This window comes from Mercenaria mercenaria, chromosome 3 (genome assembly GCF_021730395.1).
Source record: "Mercenaria mercenaria strain notata chromosome 3, MADL_Memer_1, whole genome shotgun sequence".
Taxonomy (NCBI): domain Eukaryota; kingdom Metazoa; phylum Mollusca; class Bivalvia; order Venerida; family Veneridae; genus Mercenaria; species Mercenaria mercenaria.
In genome coordinates, this window is record NC_069363.1 from 33,630,545 (window position 1) to 33,652,273 (window position 21,729).

At 33.8% G+C, this 21,729-nt stretch overlaps 1 protein-coding gene across 2 annotated transcripts; it reads left to right on the top strand.

Moving 5' to 3' along the window:
* The first annotated feature begins 205 nt into the window (after positions 1-205).
* Positions 206-16,037, top strand: LOC123525138 (very low-density lipoprotein receptor-like). 2 transcript variants are annotated; one of them, XM_045303908.2, is made up of 17 exons: positions 206-406; positions 852-992; positions 2,610-2,729; positions 3,000-3,125; positions 3,735-3,851; positions 4,604-4,864; positions 5,039-5,155; positions 6,743-6,880; positions 7,215-7,232; positions 8,721-9,153; positions 9,514-9,753; positions 9,975-10,099; positions 10,331-10,612; positions 10,808-11,077; positions 11,318-11,451; positions 11,710-11,831; positions 12,034-16,037. In XM_045303908.2, exons 1-17 carry the CDS (start codon positions 334-336, stop codon positions 12,047-12,049), a joined length of 2,733 nt encoding a protein of 910 aa, XP_045159843.2. In that variant the 5' UTR covers positions 206-333; the 3' UTR covers positions 12,050-16,037. The 2 variants fall into 2 exon arrangements, with proteins under 2 accessions (XP_045159843.2, XP_045159844.2); XM_045303909.2 differs by lacking the exon at positions 7,215-7,232.
* Positions 16,038-21,729: the final 5,692 nt, after the last annotated feature.

Sequence of the window (21,729 nt, forward strand, 5' to 3'; positions counted from 1 at the left end):
CGAATATTTAAAGATAAAAAGTTATATTTTTGTAGTTAATATTTATATTTGATATCATGTTTGTATTCTGGAATGGAAACTAATTTCTTATTGTAGTAAAATCATAGGTAGTTTCATCAATTATCGAGTCCATGGAACAGCGTAACTTCAGTTTCTAGTCACCCCGAACATTGGCGCCAGTCGTTTCATTGGACGCAGTACTTCCTAACAACACGAAACTGTCATAGTACGAGCTCTGCTGAAGTGTTTTCACCTGTGCATGGTCAAGTTATAAACGTTGGGTGATAATACAAAACAGACATTTGTCAGTAACACAAGACAAAATATTTGAAAATGAAGGAATTTAATAAAAATTACGGATTATTAATTCTATTGTTGATATTTGGATGTGTGCGTTTTTTGAGAGGTGAGTTAGACACGTTTTTTAAAGTAGTTTTTAGTCTTTTCTACTTTTCAGTCTGTTGAAGGCTAACTGGCTATGTCAGTTTGCTGTCGGTCGTTCATATTAGAAGTGATTAATGTTTTGATGTTCGACATAATAATGTATCGGCTTATATACAGTATATATTGTCTTTTAGAACTTGTTTGATTTACGGATTCGAATACCGGCATTTTCAAGTTTATCTGCTAAAGCCTAAACACGCTGGATAGTTGTTCAGTATTAAGCAGTCAGTAGATCTACTTACTAATAGAAATCTAATAATTCTTAAGTACTTTGTGAATGTTACATATGGAAACGTGTACACTTACTTAGTAGCCAAAATGTTATTAAAAATGAAAATTCAAAGGTACCAGTAAAGCTTTGACTGACTTCCGATTTTTGTATAGTCCATTTCTTTTTTTATTAACAGCTGATGATGTGAATGAAGTAACTTGTGAATCTACTCATTGGCAATGTTTAAAGAGTGGAAAATGCATTCCGCTTAGCTGGAAATGTGATTCAGAAAGATCCGACTGTGGGCCTGATGACGACTCCGATGAACAAAACTGTCGTAAGTAACGGCTTATCAGCTCTACAACTCTACAGTAACCATAACATAGATCTAGTCATAAAATATTTTATGTGATACCATAAGAAGCTTTTTTAATATTTACTAGATCTAACATAATTAATAGTTTTAGTAGTGAATTTATTATGTCGCATCAGAAGTTAATTATTGCCCGCTTATTATTGTTTCTTTTTTTAAAAAAACGTGCAAACGGGGGTGTGGCACATCTCTAATTAATTGAAATAGGCTATAGATACCGATGTGTATTAAAAAAATGGGTCATACCCTGTCTGGTATTTGATTGGCTGATACTAGATGGTCTGACTTTTAAGCCAATCGAAAGCGAGGGTGTGTAATCATGCGAGTGTTTACCTGAATCAATATAGTAACGCAAATATTTGAAAAAAGAAAGTGCAGCTTAGTTTGAAATAAGAAGAAAGAAAAATAAAAAGAATAGGCATGCCAAAGAATAGGCATGCATACTTTTCTTTGGTTTCATGCAAGATACACTATTTGATCACTGCTCACAATTTGTGACAAACTGAATAACCAAACAGCTAGATGGCCTGGAACAAAGTGTAGACATTACAGTTTACACCCTGGTCCAAGTTTTTGGACAATGTTTTACCATACAGCAGAAGATATGCCAAGAATTCCATTGAACTGCTTCATTTTTTTTTTTTTGATTTAATGTAAGAAATATAGTGAAACTTCTTATAAGTTAGCAGGGGTTATGGCCAATTTCAATTTTGTCCAGTAAAATATTAATAAAGTAATTATATATTATTGTTTAGCATTAGCTGGTATGTATTCATTTTAGCTAGTGAACAAAAAGGGCACTAGCATCTTTTAGCTAGTAGAAAATGTTGCTAAATTTGACCCCTGCCAAGATGGGTATTTGTTGAGAATAACAAGTCAAATCCCGCAAATTATATCAATAATGTGTTGATCAATGAAATGGTTATTATTTTTATAGCTCTTTGTATAAAACAAGCAATTTATTAATTTTAATTATTATTTCAAAATAATACCTATGAATCATTAACGCTTATTTAAACAGTGTTTTTCTAAAAGTTTTGAATATCACTACGGCGCTATTAAAATCATGTCATTTAAAATGGTTATTTATTTTAAAAAGATACTTGAATATGAAAATCGTTAGCATTTTAAAACTTTTAGAATTATTAAATTCCATAAATGAGTGAAGAAATTATTAAAAATTAAAAATTCAGATCCCGTACACAAACGATGTAAAAACATTTGTTTTGCCCACCACAAGATAAACAGGTGTTAATGCGTGACATCACTGCGATCACTCCTATATGGCTATCATTACAGAAGTTGTCAGATACAGACTAATAATAAATCATAAATGAGACCAAGACTTAGTATATAGATTAAATTGGTGATATGGCAGTACATATAAAAAGACAGTGAAATTGTTGAATTACTCTACGTAGTCTGTTAAGTGGTGATATGGCAGTACATATAAAAAGACGCCAGTGGAATTGTCAGATTACTCTACATAGTCTGTTAAGTGTTATAAAACAGCTATTTATGTTATTCTTTTTTTTTATCTCTGAGGTCCATTACATATACTAAACCTAATGTTCATTATAGCTCCAAAGACCTGTGCAGATGAAGAATTCAGTTGTCCTAGCACTGGCCAGTGTGTGCCTAAAAGATGGGTATGCGATGATGATGCTGATTGTGACAATGGAGAAGATGAAGCCAATTGTGGTAAGTGGAATATTGATTTTAATAGTTTGTTGTGAAAAATATTTCAAATTTCATGAATTTATGCAAAATCTATTATACTTGAGAACACTGTTAAGTTGAAAAAAAGTTATGTTACTGAAAAATCATTATTGATGATTAACTTGGTAACAGTACTTCAGAAATCCATCTTGTATGAAGTAGTATAAAATTAGCAGTGATAAAAATTAACAGAAACTAGTTAATCGGGTGTAGTGGAACTATATGCTTAAAACTGGCCATTTACCTTTGTAGAAGACAAGGAGAAAGGACACTGTGGAGTTGATGAGTTCAGCTGTGACAATGGCCACTGTTTAAGCATGCAATGGAGATGTGATGGAGTGGAAGATTGTGATAATGGACTTGATGAAATGAACTGCAGTAAGACTTCATTTTAAACTTTATAATTTTCTTTAGTTGAATATCTCAATAAAAAGTTTTAAACTTTTCTTTCATTTTGATTAATCTCTAGGCATACTGCAAGATGGTCCCTGATTATCTGAACATTATCTCACAAAATGTGCTATGTGCTGTATAGGGTTGATATAATTCATAACCTCTGAATAGTTTAGTGCTTTTTTGAGACCTCAATTTTGAGTTGCCAGCAGGTTAACCAGTCCGAGGAAGAAGGAATCATTCCAATTTCAGTAGAATTTTAGTACAACCTCTGTTGCTAAGTGGTTAATGTGACTGACTCCAAATCACTTGCCCCTCACAAATGTACGTGTTTGAAACGCTAGTTTTGGGTGAAATATTCTTTATTTGAGGAAGTCATCAGACCTACTCATGGAAGATCAGTGGTTCTACCCAGGTGCCCACTCATGCTTAAAAGAATGCCATGAGAGGCACATTGATGTCTTCTTCAGCCATAAAAAGGTGGAAAAATCACCATATAGTGCGCGTGTGAGTCTAAACACAAGAAAATAAATAAATGAATTGTTTCGTTATTTTCTGAACTTTAGTGGTAATGTTATACACATACTGTTTCAGCTGCAACTTGCGATGTTGGCATGTTCAAGTGCCATGATGGAAATTGTATTTCTGACTCGTGGCTTTGTGATGGAGATTCTGATTGTTTAGACGGGTCTGATGAAATTGAATGCGGAGGTTTGTTAATTTACTGTAAGATTATCTTTGAATGTTTGGAGATTAGTTTACTCTCTTGAAGTAATACACTGAGACTATTGCTTGTTTTTTCGAAAATCAGATTTTTATATATTTTGCATATTTCAGTGGGCATAAAGTTTTCCATTTTTACAGGTGTGTGTTGCATTACATTAATCAAAGCTTTTACTTGCAAGAACTTCATTTACACATTTTCACCAGTTAAGGATAACATGGTGTAATAGGCCTCAATTTCACCAAAGGCGTACATACAACTTGATAATGTAAGCTTTAAAAATGTCAAACGATAGAAATAAGGTGCATATTGACAAGTTATATCATGCCAGAGAGTTCTCAAAAATTTCCTTTAGATTACCTCCCCTGATAATTTTAATTTTTCATAAGTTATCTCCCCTGAAAATGAGAAAATAATGATTTTCTCCTTTCCCCTACGGGGAATTTTAAATTTCTTTTGATGTTTGTATCAGAATCATATAATGCAGCTTTCTACCGCAAAATTTTCTCATAACTCAAGTTAGATTCTCATAAAGAAATTATGTATTTCCCATAGGCATCAATGTTAACTTCAATACCAATTATCTCCCCAAAAAATGAAAAATCTCTCGGTGAAAAGTTTTTAATTTTGAATGTCTTTAAAGTGACCAAATTTCATTTAAATATTACCATCCAGTTACAAGATCTGAAATATGGCTATTACATCATGTTATCCTTAACTTTATATAATGTACTTACAGAAAAAACATGTTCTGATGGGGAATTCAAATGTGACGATAAACTAAGATGTATTGACATCAAATGGAAGTGTGATGGCGATTTTGACTGCTCAGATCACAGTGATGAAACTAACAATTGCACTTACACTAACCACGAAGAACCAGAGATCTGTTCGCCATCAACAGAGTTCAAGTGTGTCACATCTGGAGAATGTATCCACAAGTCGTGGCAGTGTGATGGTGATCCAGACTGTACTGATAGCTCTGATGAAAATAATGATTGTAAGTAAAGTTAGTGATACACTTTCCACACAGTTTTCTTAACTGAAACGAAATGAAAAATGTACTGTTTAGTGGAATAGAAGTGAATTAAAGTTAACTTTTAAGTGCAGTTTTTACTGAAGATTTTGAAGTTGTATAAAAATGTATTTAGAATACTTCTGTTGGACATTTCAGGTGATTACACATGTAGGGTTGACCAATTTATGTGTGAAAATCATGTGTGTATATCTAATACATTGAAATGTGATGGAAATGCTGACTGCGAGGATAGATCTGATGAAAAAAATTGTGGTAAGTATTTTTTTTAGCTCACCTGAGCACGAAGTGCTCAAAGGTGAGCTTTAGTGATCACCCTGTGTCCGGCATCTGTCGTCGTCCGTCCGTCCGTCGTCAACAATTTGACTGTTAACACTCTAGAGGTCACATTTTTGGCCCAATCTTAATGAAACTTGGTCAGAATGTTACCCTCCATAAAATCTTGGACGAGTTCGATATTGGGTCATCTGGGGTCAAAAACTAGGTCACCAGGTCAAATCAAAGGAAAAGCTTGTTAACACTCTAGAGGTCACAATTTTGACCCAATCTTAATGAAACTTGGTCAGAATGTTACCCTCCATAAAGTATTGGACGAGTTTGATATTGGATCATCTGGGGTCAAAAACTAGGTCACCAGGTCAAATCAAAGGAAAAGCTTGTTAACACTGTAGAGGTCACATTTTTGGCCCAATCTTAATGAAACTTAGTCAGAATGTTACCCTTAATAAATTCTTGGATGAGTTCGATATTGGGTCACCTGGGGTCAAAAACTAGGTCAACAGGTCAAATCAAAGGAAAAGCTTGTTAACACTCTAGAGGTCACAATTTTGGCCCAATCTTAATGAAACCATGTCAGAATGTTATCCTTAAAAAAGTCTTGGACGAGTTTGATATTGGGTCATCTTGGGTCAAAAACTAGGTCACCAGGTCAAATCAAAGGAAAAGCTTATTAACACTGTAGAGGCCGCATTTATGACTATATCTTCATGAAACTTGGTCAGAATGTTAATATTGATGATCTTAAGGTCCAGTTTGAATCTGGGTCATGTAGGATTAAAAACTAGGTCACCTGGTCAAATCAAAGGAAAAGCTAGTTAACACTGTAGAGGCCACATTTATGACCATATCTTAATGAAACTTGGTCAGAATGTTTATCTTGATGCTCTTAAGGTCAAGTTTAAATCGGGGTCAGCTGGGGTCAAAAACTAGGGCACTAGGTTAAATCAAAGGAAAAGCTTGTTAACACTCTAGAGGCCACATTTATGACTATATCTTCATGAAACTGAGTCAGAATATTAAACTTGATGATCTTTAGGTCAAGTTTGAATCTGGGTCATGTTTGGTCAAGAATTAGGTCATGGGGGCAAATCAAAGGAAAAGCATGTTAACACTCTAGAGGCCACATTTTTGACTTTATCTTCATGAAACTTAGAATGTTAAACTTGATGATCTTTAGGTCAGGTTCGAATCTGGGTCATGTTGGGTCAAAAACTAGGTCATGGGGTCAAATCAAAAGAAAAGCTAGTTAACACTGTAGAGGCCACATTTATGAACATATCTTGATGAAACTTGGTCAGAATGTTAATCTTGATGATCTTTAGGTCAGTAGGTCAGGTGAGCGATACAGGGCCTTCATGGCCCTCTTGTTTTAAAACATCAACAGCTTAAAAGCTGTGTGCAAACCCATGCCAAAGTCTTCTTTGCAGCATGTTAGATGTACTGTTTATAACCTGGAAGCAGTACATTTCATTTGACCAAACATGTCATACTTTCTTCATTAAATGCATATTCAACATGGTGAAATTATGTAATGTACAATGTGATTATATTTTATTTTTACAGTCAGTAACAAAACATGTGATGAACTGGGCGAATTTGATTGCTATGGTGATAGTTCCTTTTGTATAGCCATTGAAAAAGTATGTGATGGTAAAAATGACTGTCAGCGCAGAGAAGATGAGGACAGTGCTCTCTGTAAACGTAAGTTTTTCTTTAGATATTGGACTTTGTGTGCTGGGTTTTAGCGTTTTCCACATTAGATTTGATATGTAATACCCATCTACATCTACTTAATTGCTTTTTCATGGTCTTGTTTTTCCTGGTAAAATACTGGAACAGTGTAAGAAAACCACATTTCATGGGTAGGGTTTTATGACAACTATTGGCTGCAGTTTTCTTTAACAAGCTTTTTCTTTTCCCATAGTTAACAACCAACAAATTTTCCATTGTCATTTTAGGTTTCATAATAATTAACATTATCATCATGGGTATCCTGATATTTTCACAATTTCACCTAGTTTCATTTTATTTCTAGCCAAGAAGGATAAACCTGGTATGATTCTGCCTATACAAGTGTCATTCCCCTTTAGTATTACTGTGTTTCCTAATTTCTTCGCATGCTTCAATTCTCTATGTGTTGAGTACAAACATTTTCAACTCTTTTCTTACCATTTTGTTGTACCCTCATGTGACTGTGTGAATATGTTAGTTATTGTTGTTTGTCCGAATGAAGCTTTTTAAAAAGCATGATATATAATATGTATTCTTCTAAAATGGTATGGTTCAAAAGCCGTGATTATGCTTTTATAATGTATCAGGCTCTCAAAAATTTACCTTGTAATACGTTTTCTTTAAACGTGTAGGTTCATAATACTATTTTCATAAATTTTTATAGTTTTAATTAGCATGGCCTGGTATATTCTATATATTATGGAAAAAGAAAGAACAAATTGACAAATTGAAGATTGATTTGGGTGGAAAATGTTTGTACTGTATTCATTGCCATTAACTCTGCCGGTTAAATAGATAATTGTAGACATTTATATAGTGCACTTTTAATATGGAAGTCTTTGGGTAAAATGGATTGTTTTTTTGAAAATTGCTATTTTAAAGTCAGGCTGTTTGCTTTCAATAGTTAGCATTTAGAAATATGTTGCTTTTATAATGCATTGATTTTTTAAAGAACTTTTGTTTTATATTCAGTGCTAGAAAACAGAATGAATTGGATTTTTTTTCTGTTTGCATGAAGGCATTGTTTGCAAGTCTTGCCTTCAATTATTTAGCTTTCGTGATGAATAAGTAGACAACTTCTATAAAGAGAAGCCATTTTTGATGGAAAAGAAGAGCTTTTAAGAACTTTCACAGAAACTATAAACAGTTTTGTTACTGTGAACATGAAACATTTTCATTCATTGGAATCACATCCCATAATGTAAGATAAAATCTCCTGACAGGAATAACTAACAAACCAGAAAATCTTAACATACATATCATGTATCATATGAAAATGCCACTATTTAAAGAAATAACACTTAATATGGTGAGGATATTGTAAGATTTAAAGGAAAGAAAAGAACCATAAGGATACGAAGTCTTTATAAGAAGTTAGAACAGAGATAGAATTGTTTTGTCAGAAATTCCTATCTGGAGAAATTAAAGAGAGAATGTTGAGTTGGAAGACTATGTTTCTTCTAACTTGCATATATAGACAGAACTGTGCATTCATGACTGGATGTAATTATAACAACATAATTGTACATATGACAGTTTTTTCCCTGAAACACTTCCTTGAATGATGATGAGACAGATATCTTCAAAAAACCTAATCATACATTAAATTGCAGCAGGCTGGTGAAGCATGTACATAAGTGACTTTTAACATTTGAAAGTTAGTAAATATTGGATTTAAAAAGATCTAAATTGGAAAACTATTTAGTAAGAGTTATCTGATAGAAACTTCTTTTTCTTAAATTTCCAGTAAGGAAGGTTTTGAAGTATTGCTTTGTATGAGATTGATCAGAGTGTTGGTCTTTAATTTCAGACCGTGATCCATGCTTGCATCACAAATGTGGTAACCATTCTCACTGTGTAAACAAGGCATATTCCGACAGCACACTTGTAGCTAAATGTGAGTGCAACAGTGGATACCGATGGGTAGAGGAGGAGAAATTGTGTAAAGACATTGACGAGTGTGAACAGCCAGGTCTCTGCTCTCAGATCTGTATCAATACTAGAGGTGGCTATAAATGCGAGTGTTATCCCGGCTATACCATTGAGAAGCATTATTTCTGCCGAGCTAATGGCGAAAAGGCATGGTTGTACTACACTAATCGTAGGGATATTCGTAGACTGAGGACTGACTCTAGATACATGGAAATTATTGTTGAGGAAACAACTAACAGCATTGCTTTAGATATAGATTATGAAGATGGTCTGATGTTTTGGACAGATGGTGGCACTGAAAAAATTATGAGGTAAATTTTTCTCTCTCTGACTGCTTTTTTGCAATATTAAAACACTTAAATTGGAGGAACTTCCTGAATGGTTAGTCTGTTGGGCTTCTTTTAAGTTTTTAATCAGAATGTTTCTCTTATCAATGAATTTTTTATTTCTCTTTTAATATATTAATTACTTTGAAATCTGAAACTGGGTAAAAGTACTGTTTAAATGAATGAGCATGTTTGGTAATGACAGTTGTCCTTTAGATAATGGAATACTGAGATTGAACAAACTATTTGAAGTGAAGTAATATGTTGCCTTTGTAGAGAACATGTACATTTTTTGAAAATTTTATGTTGATTTCTGGTATTAATAACTGCTATTTACCTGAACAGAGCCAAGGTTGGTGGTGATGCGGTTCTTGCTAATGATATTCAAACGTTGATCAGTAATGAAAAGGGAGATGCCTTTTCCCCAGATGGACTTGCTGTTGACTGGCTGTACAAACACTTCTACTGGACTGACACTGGGTCTGATACCATCAGGGTGGCAAATTATGCTGGAGACAAGTCCAAGACACTCGTCTCAACTGGTCTTGATGATCCAAGAGCTATCTGTGTTGACCCAGAAAATGGGTAAGTTCAAAATTTATATATTCTTTATTAAAAAGTTGTTGGTCCATTGCCTTTATATATAGAATAATGTATAGAATAGTATAGAAAAGAGACAAAGCTGAGTTTTGATTAAAGTTTACCTGTTTTTATGAGCAGTTCAGATGTTTGAAATAAATGAAAATAATAGATTATTGCTTTTAATGGCCAAGTGTTTCAATAGTTGTTATGATCTTGCTTTACAGATATATGTACTGGACAGACTGGGGTCAGAACCCAAAGATTGAGAGATGTGGAATGAATGGTGAGAACAGAGAAACAATTGTGAATGGTGGTGATGATTTGCAATGGCCTAATGGTCTCACTATTGGTAAGTATTATTACACCGTCTTTTAAATCAGTTTTTTAATATAAAACTAGCAAAAACTGTGTTTTGACTTACAAGATCAGTGTGTTATATCAGAAATTGATTGGTTGTTGGTGCTATAGAAGTATTTTTATTTTTACTGTTTATATACTGTAATTAGTATAATGATATTGGCATTGAAGCAAACAGAATATTGAACAAAGTAAGAAACTGATATGTTCTTTTCTGTTTTAGATTATATTGGAAAGCGAATTTATTGGATTGATTCCAAACTGCACAAGATTGGTACTGCTAACTTTGATGGAAGTGGCAAGGGACATGTTCTTGTTGATGCGACAGAGATCAGTCGTCCATTCTCCATCTCCGTATTTGAAGATTCTCTTTACTGGACAGACTGGCACACAAACTCCATCCGTTCAATCCATAAGATTACTGGTAGAAATGCAAAGACATTGTCCCTTGGTTCTTACTCTGTGATGGATATAAAAGTCTACCATGAATTGAGGCAAATAAGAGGTAAAAAGAATTTGGAACACAAATAAATTTGCATTATTTAAAGCTTAAATGACAATGTATGCAGAATTAAATTGAAACAAATTTTGACTGAAGAAAAATTGGGGAAACAAATTTTCTCACTGAAATGATAAACAGTTTTTGTTGCTTCCTTCATTTGCTTGATATTTTATTTCTACTTTATCTTTTCATGTTAAGACTTCAAAGAAAAAGCCAAGGACTTGTGCAGAAATGCCCAGTGTGAATACATGTGCCTGCCAGCAGCCAAGATGAGCAGTAATGCCACAGTATCATGTGTTTGTGCTGACAACCAACAGTTGAAAAGTGATAAAAGATCTTGTATGGCTGGCCCAGCAACTCCTGCACACACTCCAAAACCCACAACCCAGGCACCAATCACCCAAAAAACAGGAGAAACCACACAAAAAGGAAGTGGAACAACTCCAAAACCTGTACAAACTACCAAAGGTGAGTCGGAGATTGCTTTTGGCTGTACATAGAATTTTACAGGGCCTGCCGCGGAGTTTGAATTCTTTCAAAAATTGGGGTAATACATTTTTAATAGGTGAAATGTACATACTGCTTAAAAATTTGCTTACCACTCATTTCTAGTTCTTACTCATTGATGTAACAAAGTTTGTAAAACAGTCTTAAGTTTTTCTAAATTAAGCTTTTCTTTTGAACTAACATATAATGCATATTTTGCAGGATCAGGGTACACAGTTGTTCCAGAAGGAACCAGTACAGTTGGTACACCAGGTAAACAAGAAGGAAATGGCGTTGGAGGAATTGCTGCCATTACTGCTGCCATCGTTGTTGTATTGCTCATTGTTGTATTTGCTGTAAGTTTATATATATATCACTTATATTATTGTTGAGTTTTGAGACAAAAATATTTTAAAATTGAATGTGAATGATTTATAAAAATTTCTTCATAAGTGAGAAATATATTGTATTTACGTTTGCTTCCTAAACCTTGTTACTTAAACAACAAAGTCTGATGCCCATTTTGAGAAGGTTAATCTTTTAATGATTTTGAAGTGTATCTGGTTGTGGTGCTTATGTAGACAAACTATTAGATGTATTTGCTGTATTTTCAGGTTGGATGTTTCAACTTTAGAAGGTACAACTCTAGAAATAAGAAGAGTATGAACTTTGATAATCCTGTAAACGGAAAACTACAACAACAGACGATCATTGTACGATCAGAAGTGATGAACCAGTAAGTAGCCAAACTGTCATTACTTCATTTTCAGAACTATCTAGAAAAAGTGTTGTCCTTTACATGGTTAGAAACTTAGAATATAGTTTCTTCCAGTATGTCGAAGTAAAATGTTTTAAATGTGATAAAAAGGTTTGGGATTGGAAAATGAAACCTTGCAAGTTTGTGAAAAATAAAGCTATTTTTCTTTTCTCTTTTTCAGCAAATGGAGCCGTTAACCTCGCACGAATGTGTTTGATATGAAAGAGACGTTAGGATAAAAACATTTTAATATAATTGAAAAGATTTTCCATAGAAGTGACGAGAAGAATTTTTTAATACAAGATCTGAACATCGGTCATCGTAACAGCTGGTATATACATCAATCTCAATCACGACTCTAGGGAAACCCTGATAGGAGTAACCAACAATTTTTCAGTCTTGTGAACTAGGATCACCCAAATTTAGAGAGATATTTTAGGAGTTAATTTATTTATGCATCAGATGCAGTAAGAGGTAGCCATATTACTAGGAACAGTGGGGGAAAATTTCTCTTGAAGGTTAGTTTAGACTACTGAGTATGCGCCTTTCCAGCACAACAAATTTAAAGGATGGCATAGTCTAAACAAGCTGTCTCGAAGAATGTTGTACTCCGAGGAGAATAGAGTCCAAAAAAAGGAACAAACCTCAATTATGAGATAATGATCAAATCATTATACACACCAGCATAGTTCTATCACAAATCTATGTTCAACATATCAGCATTGCATGATGTTTTAAAGTAGTTATTGTGGTTGATAATCTGTTCTCAATGCTCACATTCCTTATTGCAAAGTGTTTCCCTGTGCCAAGAGATGTATTTCTTTTCATTCATATCTTATGTGATAAAATTATATTCCATGTGTGTAAAGGACATGTACTGAGAAAACTTTACAGGTAAAAGTGTGTTTTCAAGGTACTTCGGAGTTCTTTGTAGACTAGAATCAGAATTTCTGTGCAATCATGTTATTTTTTTTGTACAGCACTTGTTGCTCAGCAAAAATTTGCTTATGGTAAACTTTCTTGGCAGGCCTCCTAGATTTCATAATTTCCTTAAATTGTTACATAATGAGTCATTTGTTCATGCATATGTCCTTGGTATGCTTGATAGCTATTGTTATTTTAGTTTGTGATGTGTTCACTAATTATGTTTTCATAAACAGCTACACAAAAATGCTAGACTTCTAGTATGCAACTGTTTTGGCATAGTTTCTGCAAATCACATACTTAGAAAATGCTGTATTGTCAATAGTGTGCCCGTTAGCTTAAGGCTGCACTTTAATATTACATATTAAGAAGCTTAATGCTTTTTTTGGGGAGACCATTTCATTATGATGTTATTTTTTTCAAATTGGGACCCTCTAGGAGGCCAGGTCCTATTAGATTTACTTTTTACTGGGATACAACTTGTGCTATATGTATGTTGTTATATGGAATGATTTTATTACCATTCCTAGTTGTTATTCCTGAGGGAACTAAAATTGTGTAAATGCTGTTTTGAAAGTTGTTTTACTTTTTTTTCCTGAATTTACTGGTATTGTTTTATATTTAGCAGTAATCTTGCCTATACTTCACTTACAGAAATAATATAAAACCGAAAATCTTACAAAATAAGAACAAACCAGAAATCATAATGTTTTCTATTAGGGAAGGGCAATTCCTAGTGCGAGTGATGTGAAATTGTTGACCCCCAAACAGGTGCTTTCTAATTTAACATTGTATTTTAAGCTAACATTTAAATGTCTTTCATTCCATCATTAGCATATTAAACGTGAAGTGTTCGTTTTGTGTTTAGCTTACTTGTAAACATTACCATGTTTTCATCGGCAGATGTTTTTTTCTCAAACTTCCAAATTTTGCGAAAGAAAGCCTTATATCATTATACAGTGTATATAATTGTTTTGGCTACTATGAATTACTTTGAATGTGAAATTGTCAAGTTTCTGAAACTTTTTTGAAGGAGTCTCTCTACTATACTGTAAGTTTGTTAGAGCATCGACATGGAACTGATAATAATTTACACGCATATTCATCATTGCTATAGTGAAGCATAATATATTTATCGTTTTATGATGTTACTTGGGTAAAATAAACCCACTTGGTGGTTTTATCCACTAGTGCTCGAAACACAGTGCTACTGTTATTATCAACGGCATATACGTTTTATTATTGAACAGTCCATCCTTGTGTTGTATAATGTTAAGAAAGTCGAGACATTGCTAAGTCAAATCCATAAAAAAGTGCGACATCTGTTTAGGCCACAATATATCAAGTTACTGCTAGTTTATCATTTTTTATATATTGTCCTTATAGTTTCTTGATTATGAGTCTCCTGGGTTTATATTAACACTGTACTTGCATTGTTAAGGAGATAACTTGACGTTGTCATTTATCATTTTCAAGCAAGACACCTTAAAAATATGTTAATTAGGACTTGGGCTGGCCATTTCAGAACTACAGCCATACATGTTTGATGTCAAAATTGCATATTTTTCTTATGTACTGTTGCGAATGGAGGAAATGAATCCTTGGTTCTTTCAGGCTTTAGAATTTCTTTGTCAAAAATGGTTTTTATTCGAAAGGAAAGTATTTCAGACTGAAGTAAAGTTTATTCAAGTCCATTTGCGTCATACTACAGGATATTTATGATAATCTAGCAGTTAAGTGATGCAGGATATTGTTCAAATTCATATTCGTCTACATATACAACGTATTGTGAGATTAGTTGTAAATAGTAGTGTACATTTTGTAAATATTTTCTTACCTTTATTGATAGACATAAGTATTGTCTGTAGACTGAAATATTTTGCTAAGGCAAAAACCTTTGTGGAATACTAAAGAAAGCATTGAAACAGCTGATTATGTAATTTATATTTTCTTTTTTTTAGTATATTAAGGTTGTGAATTTATCCCCTTATGTCACGATTTTCCTGTCCGTCACTGTTCAAATTTGTTCAAAGATCTTGTACTGCAGAAAATACTGAATTATGAAGGGATATTGACTTTATGTTTACAGCAAACAGTGAGAAAAAGCAGCTGAAATTTCCTCTTACAATTTTTAACACTATTCGAAACTTGAATCTCCACTGCTCACTATGTTGCATTTTGTTTACTTCTGTTCTGTTATCAATTTTGTTGAAAGTTTATTTATTTGAATGCGTGTTTGTAAATACATGTAAATATTGTAAATATTAACTAGCGATAACTGTGGTACTTCAGTGTAGATGTTGGTCTGTATTTAGTTCTGTATATATTATAACCCTTACCATGCTGGACACGATTGATTCCGCCTTTGCGACCAGTGTTGATAATGATCAGCCTGCACATCTGTGAAGTTCGATCATGATCTGCACTGTTTGCTATTCAGTCAGTATCTTTTTGGTAAGCACCCCTTTTAACAGTTAATGGTACAGTCCAAATTGATACTAAGTAGATGGTCTAGTTCATTTTAGAAATTTAGCAGGGTAAGGGTTAAAAGATGTAAATGCTATTTAGGTAAGTAGTTCTGATAGATTTGCAAGAGTGGTAGCTGAAATTTTTATGTGCCATTGAAAGGATGCTACCAAGCTGACATATATCAAACAATCTGCATTTATAATTCTGTATTCCTATTGTACGAAGTTGCTGTTAAAATTGTTCTTTGTTATACAATTTACACAGTTATCTCGAGATCAAAATTCATACTATATTTTTGTATACTCTGCTTACATAAAAAGTTACTAGTGTAAATTTTCCTGGTACAGTCAAACCTATATATAGCGACAATGTTTCATAGTGGTCGTTATTTACAGGTGGTCTGTAATGACATTTTCCTGGTACAGTCAAACCTATATATAGCGACAATGCTTCATAGTGGTCGTTATTTACAGGTGGTCTGTAATGACAAGTTAATGTAGACTGCAGTACACTTGAATCTGAACTGTAACCATTAGTGTTTGGAGCCAGCTATACAAAGAAATCCCTAGTAATGTATATGTACTCTGTATGTGAGGGACGCACAACTTTCTTTGGGACGAAATGATTACAGTTACAAAGTATTTATTATTGTGTAAGTGTGGTTGAATATTTGTACTTGTGCTTGATTAGTAAAAAATCTAGTGCTACGATTTGTATTTCGTATATTATGTGTCAAATTCATGAAAATGCATTTTCAAATTTAAAAATAAAAACTATGTAAAAAAAAAAAAAGTGATTTTTTTGTATTATTCTGTTTGTCAGACTGCTTGTTTGCAGTATGCAATTCGTGATGGATTATCTTTTGGAAAAAAACCAATTATAGCTCTGGAAGATAACCAGCTGAAAGGTTATATATTTTGTCCAATATCGCAAACAAAATACATTCCAGCTGGTAACATACACTGATAAATCTACGTCGTGTAAACAAAAATCAAGGTCATTGTACCACTTATATTTTAAATTGTCGTTGGCTTAATTATCTTACTGCACAGTTCTTCATTATTTTATGTCGGAAAACTGTGGCAATGCAAAATCCCAGTTACTGTTATTTCACTTAGCAACTGCTTCAGTCGCCATGCGTTCATTATTTTAGGTAGGAAAACTGGCATTGTGCACTGTAGAAAGCAAAATCCCATTAATACTGTTACTTCACTAGCCACACTGCGTTGACGAAACGTACTTGAGTCTTAAGATAAATCGTAAATTCTTTTACTAAGCATGATGTTTTTAGATAATTATAATAAAAATATCGCGAAAGGTACAGAAGCCTGAAGATACAAAAGCCATGTCTCTGAATACCCCTGCCTATGTCAGAACACTGGTGTTATAATTCTTAAAGGTGCTAGACATTCCTTCGTTTCTGTATAAAATATTATATTATTTATGGCCATAGAAAAACGTACTGAACGCCCACGGAAGTGTCGTACGATTTGCGAGACCATGTACTATATTTCAACCTGTCAGGTCGGTCTTCCTGTTAAAATCTTAATACTGAAAATAGTCTGGAGTATTTATAAAAGTTGATAGGCGAGAAAGATGGTTGACGTAATAACGTTAATGCAGGCACATGGCAACGACAACTTTTATGATGTAAACTGCGTTTGATGGGGATAAAGTAAGATTGATTTCAGGAAACAGTGGGTGGGTTCACCTGAGGCAGAGTTGATCCACCGAGCCCTAGCAAGTATATTGATACGGCTGTTGGCATTTAAAATCAAATTATAGTTTTATGCAAACAGTTTTAGGACATAAACTGACATGGTTTATTCACATGGCCTTCGAAACAAAACTGACACGGTTTATTCACATGGCCTTCAAAACAAATTCGTGAGTGGTTAATTGCACGTAGGCCCTGTTCAGAAACTTGAAGACAAAATAGTCAGCGAGTCTAACGTGTGACCCATAGCCGCTATGATTCTTTGTAAAGTGTGGTCAATGGGGACAGCAATTTTCTTAGAATGTAAATATTTGACAGCAATAACTGTTTCATTCGGTTTATAGGGGCCATTTTCAATAGACTGTCTGCGCTAAAACAATAATTGTTAAACGTCCAAGAAGTTCTCGATTTACTCAGGCGGGTACAACTATTCATAGTTATATCACACATCTAAACTAGGTTCGAGTCTAGATATTTAGACACGTTCACTTTCATTGGTCTATTGAAAGTATTTTAACAGATTTTCCTCAATGTCAAACGGAAAAGTGTAATCTAACATACTTAGATGTGTCGATATCTCTTTCCTGCATTTAAGAAAAGCTTAAATAACTAATTTGCAGCTAAAGTATAGAGGAAAGGAGATCAGTAGTAGTGCGTGTTTATATTTTTATTCTATATTTTATCTATCCAATCGTGAACGTTCATTTGCAACACGTGACCGTACGATCTATTACCTCATTGGACGCACGTGCGCACAAAATACCTATATTTTTTCCGTATTTGGACGATTCAAAACCTACGGTGAAAATGTTCCGAATGTAAATCGGGTGATTACAGAAGTATGCGCTCTATGTTCAGAGTTTGATTATGAAATCAGAAAAGGAAGAAATACAATATTCAGTGAATCATTTTTAATTCAAACTAAAATAAAATAGATATAGAATAAAAAGGTTATTAACATTGTACTGTATAATACGAGATATATTTGGACGTGTACCCAGCTGAGAAAACTATATTGGACGAGCCGCTAGTAACCTAATAATAATATCTGGATGCCCGTGCCTGGTGCAACCCGAAAGCTACTGGTTGATACTAAAAGATCAACATTGATTTAAGAGCTTAATACCCCAACATACCCCACCTTAAATATTGATGTTGACAGGACTGTGTCATCCAGTCTTGTCCAAAGTAACCCTGTCTGGAATTGTACACCAGCTTTTCCAGTCGTGCACTCTTTCGATGCTGAACACGAAATGTTGGCATTGAAACACACCATCATCATGCGATAACATTCCGCCAGTTTTCATGAATAGAAATCATGAAACTGATACCAACGTATAACATCACGACATGAATATTTCTTGTGGAACCTATATATATGCAGTACAAAATATCGTATGATCTAAGCTCTCATGTGTAACCTTGTTGATCACGGCAAATATTTGCCTTATGTTAAATGAAAATCTATTTTACATCGATTTATATACAAAACTATATCGGTTGTATAGACTAAAATGTCGTTAGCCGTCTGTAGAATACGCGTCAAAAACATAACATCGACATCCTACGAGCCTTTGCACTAGATTTAATCATTTCATTTATATATTTTGACTAACGGACATACTTGAATTAAACTTAAGTACTGTATACTCTTAAATACCGGGTACTAAAACTGGAGGTGTCGTTTTTACCTATAACATGGTGTTTTTTACCTTTAAACCAAATGCACATTTTTGTCAGGTTTTAACAATTGACTTTGTAATTAGCCGTATATCAATGTTTTGTTATTTGATAAGTAATCAGTATATTCAATACTGCATATAAATTACTACAATTTATTTTGAAAAAAACAAAACAAAACAGTTTGACCTCAATTTCCCTCACGTTTAGTAGACCTCGAGCATAAATACAATACAAGCTATAGAAAAAAAATCAGGACTTATGCCAATACAATTTTCAAACCTGGCTTTAGTTCAACAAAAAGTTCAATCATTAAAACATTCCTTACGTTATTTAACATTTTTTGAAAACAATCCAGGTCATTTCGTCATCAAACTGGACACATGTAGTACTAGTAAAAAAGTATATAGTGATGCAAGTGGGGGAGCAGAGGGTAAGGGGTGACGGGAAACACTATGAGGTCATTGGTCCAAATCCCCTCGCAATCACAGTCATCCCTTTCCAAATGACACCGCAGCACATGTCGGTCTCTAAGGAAGCTTTGAGCCAGCCAAATACGTTCCATGTTCGTCATTAGGCCCAGTGTTTACAGTCTTTAACAAATATTTCCAAATTTAAGTTATTCTTGTTCTCCATATCAACCTGGAAGACGGTTCATTTGGAGATTTTATGTACATAAGACTTACATCATACAATTTATCCTAAACATAAAACAGTCTTTTTACAAACCCGAGCTGCATTAAAGTGAACGCTTCGGTTCATTCATTTAAAACTGTCTAGATGGGATGTTAAGGTCGACAATTTAATAAATTCTTTAGAAGCTAGCGTGACAATATTTTTGGGACTATATATGAAATAAGGCGATTGTTTGACAACGTAGTTTCATGATCCCCAATATGTCAAGCGTTCATTCATGTTTGCAAACAAAAAATTGGAAGAAAGCCCGATAAAGGTATGTAATATTGGGTGCGTTTGTTTACAGTCAAAATTACGAAGTTTATCGTGACTGTTAGAGATAAAAATGTTGAAATACATAAAAATATACGTCATTAACACCATTTTTGTTGATAAGGTTCCACGCACCTTAAATTTAATGCCGTTAAAGGAACTACAGTATTTATTTCTTCGTAGTGAACCATGCCGATATCCGGATAATCCGACCCCTTTGCATCCAAGAAAAAAAAAATTATACATTATTATATATTCAAAATAGACAAGCAATGTTCTTTTTGTCCTATGTCAAACAAGGCATTATTGAGTCAGCTGCACCTTTCGTTTCTTCCGCTATACATCGGACAAAGTAAGCTAATACTGTATTACCATTGCCTTAAGCTGGAAATATAAAGAAAAATACCAAGTTGAATATACAGTGTCTGGGGAAAATCAAAGAAGTAATGGCCACAGAAATTGGGAAAAGGGAAAACAGCAATAGCCACAGAAATTGGGAAAAGGGAAAACCGTAACGTAACGTATCATAACGTATGACAATTATTACTAAGTTGAACCGTAATTTAGATCGCAACGTAAGAAGTATAAATTTAAATGCTTTTGTGGACGTAACACACAATATATAGGGGCTAACTGAAATAACTTTAGGAGTAATGCCATCTTACAAATGTCAAAACTGACATCTTTGTTCCTTAAAGAAAATATTCTTGACCGGCTGTATTTATCAACGTTTAAACTTCGAAAATTCATTTTTTGTTCTTTGTTATATTTGCATAGATTGTTATGGAACTTTGCATGAATGTACATTAGGCAGCTACAGACATCTCAAATAAGTTTCGTTAGTATAGAAACGGTATAAAAGTTATGGCGATTTAACTATTTTCCTATCTTCCATGGTTAAGTCTTAGACTTAATTTCAGACGTTGTCCTGAAAATTGTTTGAGTGCAAATAATTAGCCAAAGAAACTGTTTTTGGTCTAAATCAATATCTGTTTTTAAAATACTCTAAAAATTAGACAATGTTATGTTTTTTTTTATGAGTAAAGGGAAGTAAAAGACTTAAAATGAGTAACATTACTTTACAGAGTACCGTCCCATATTTCATTTGGTCGCTTCTGATCTACATGATATCTAGTGGATTTTTTTTGTAATGATTTAGATCAAGGTCTTAGTCTAAAACTAAGACATTATGCAAGGTCTTGGGAAAAACTTGTTAACACAATAGTGGAAACATTTTCAACCTGATATACATTAAACCTGGTTAGAAAGTTTGTCTTTATATGGCAGGACCGTAGCTACACAGAGACACAAGGAGACCGGTGCCTGCCTGTTTTCTGCCAAGATGAGAGAGAGAAAAAGTACGAATTGTGGATGCAATGAATATTGAAAATAGAAGCTGATGCACTTTTGTTTTATTTTTCTCTGTTTACAAGCATTTTCTCGTACTTATGTGTACAATGTTAACACTGCAGCATATTTATCAAAGGCGATTGATATTATAATTATGGTTGACTGTGCAGACCCTGTTCGGTTGATTTCGATGAAGTCTATGGGTAAGACTTGAATTTTGAGGAGTCAGAGAAAGTAAGTAAACATTCTGGCCTAAACGTAAAAGAAGAGTCTGGCCTTAATTTAATTCCAAAGTAAATGAATCTAGAACCTCTAAAAATATATGCTCTTTTTGATCGCAATAACTATTCAAATAATTGTCATATCATATAGATATAGATTTGAGAGGTGTTGCACATTTCATTACCTCTCATGAACAAACTCAATCAAACCGAGTCTGCTATTACTCTTCTTGGTTGCATTTTTGCTTCCAAAGGATCTTTTTACAGATTTTCTCAACCAAATTAAGTCATTTTGAAACTAGATGTGCCGCATCCCTCCCCCACACCCACTACCATTCCTGTCACTGTACATGGTTTCTTGACTCTAGGTGAAATATTAGGATGCTTGCAACACATTTTTTAATAAGACTATTACTCTGGCCTATTTTATTGAAATCCAAAAGAGTACACCAGGTGCACAACTTTACATGCTGTAAAATAACGCACTAATGATTTATGGCTCTATGTTAAGTACATTTTGAGATACATGGGGCACAAACTATTATCTTTTCACTAAGTTAAGAGCCAT

Coding starts and splice junctions, on each gene's coding strand:
- LOC123525138 (XM_045303908.2), top strand. CDS start 334: ATGAAGGAATTTAATAAAAATTACGGATTATTAATTCTATTGTTGATA. Junction 2,730..2,999: donor AGAAGATGAAGCCAATTGTG/GTAAGTGGAATA, acceptor TTACCTTTGTAG/AAGACAAGGAGAAAGGACAC. Junction 4,865..5,038: donor CTCTGATGAAAATAATGATT/GTAAGTAAAGTT, acceptor TGGACATTTCAG/GTGATTACACATGTAGGGTT.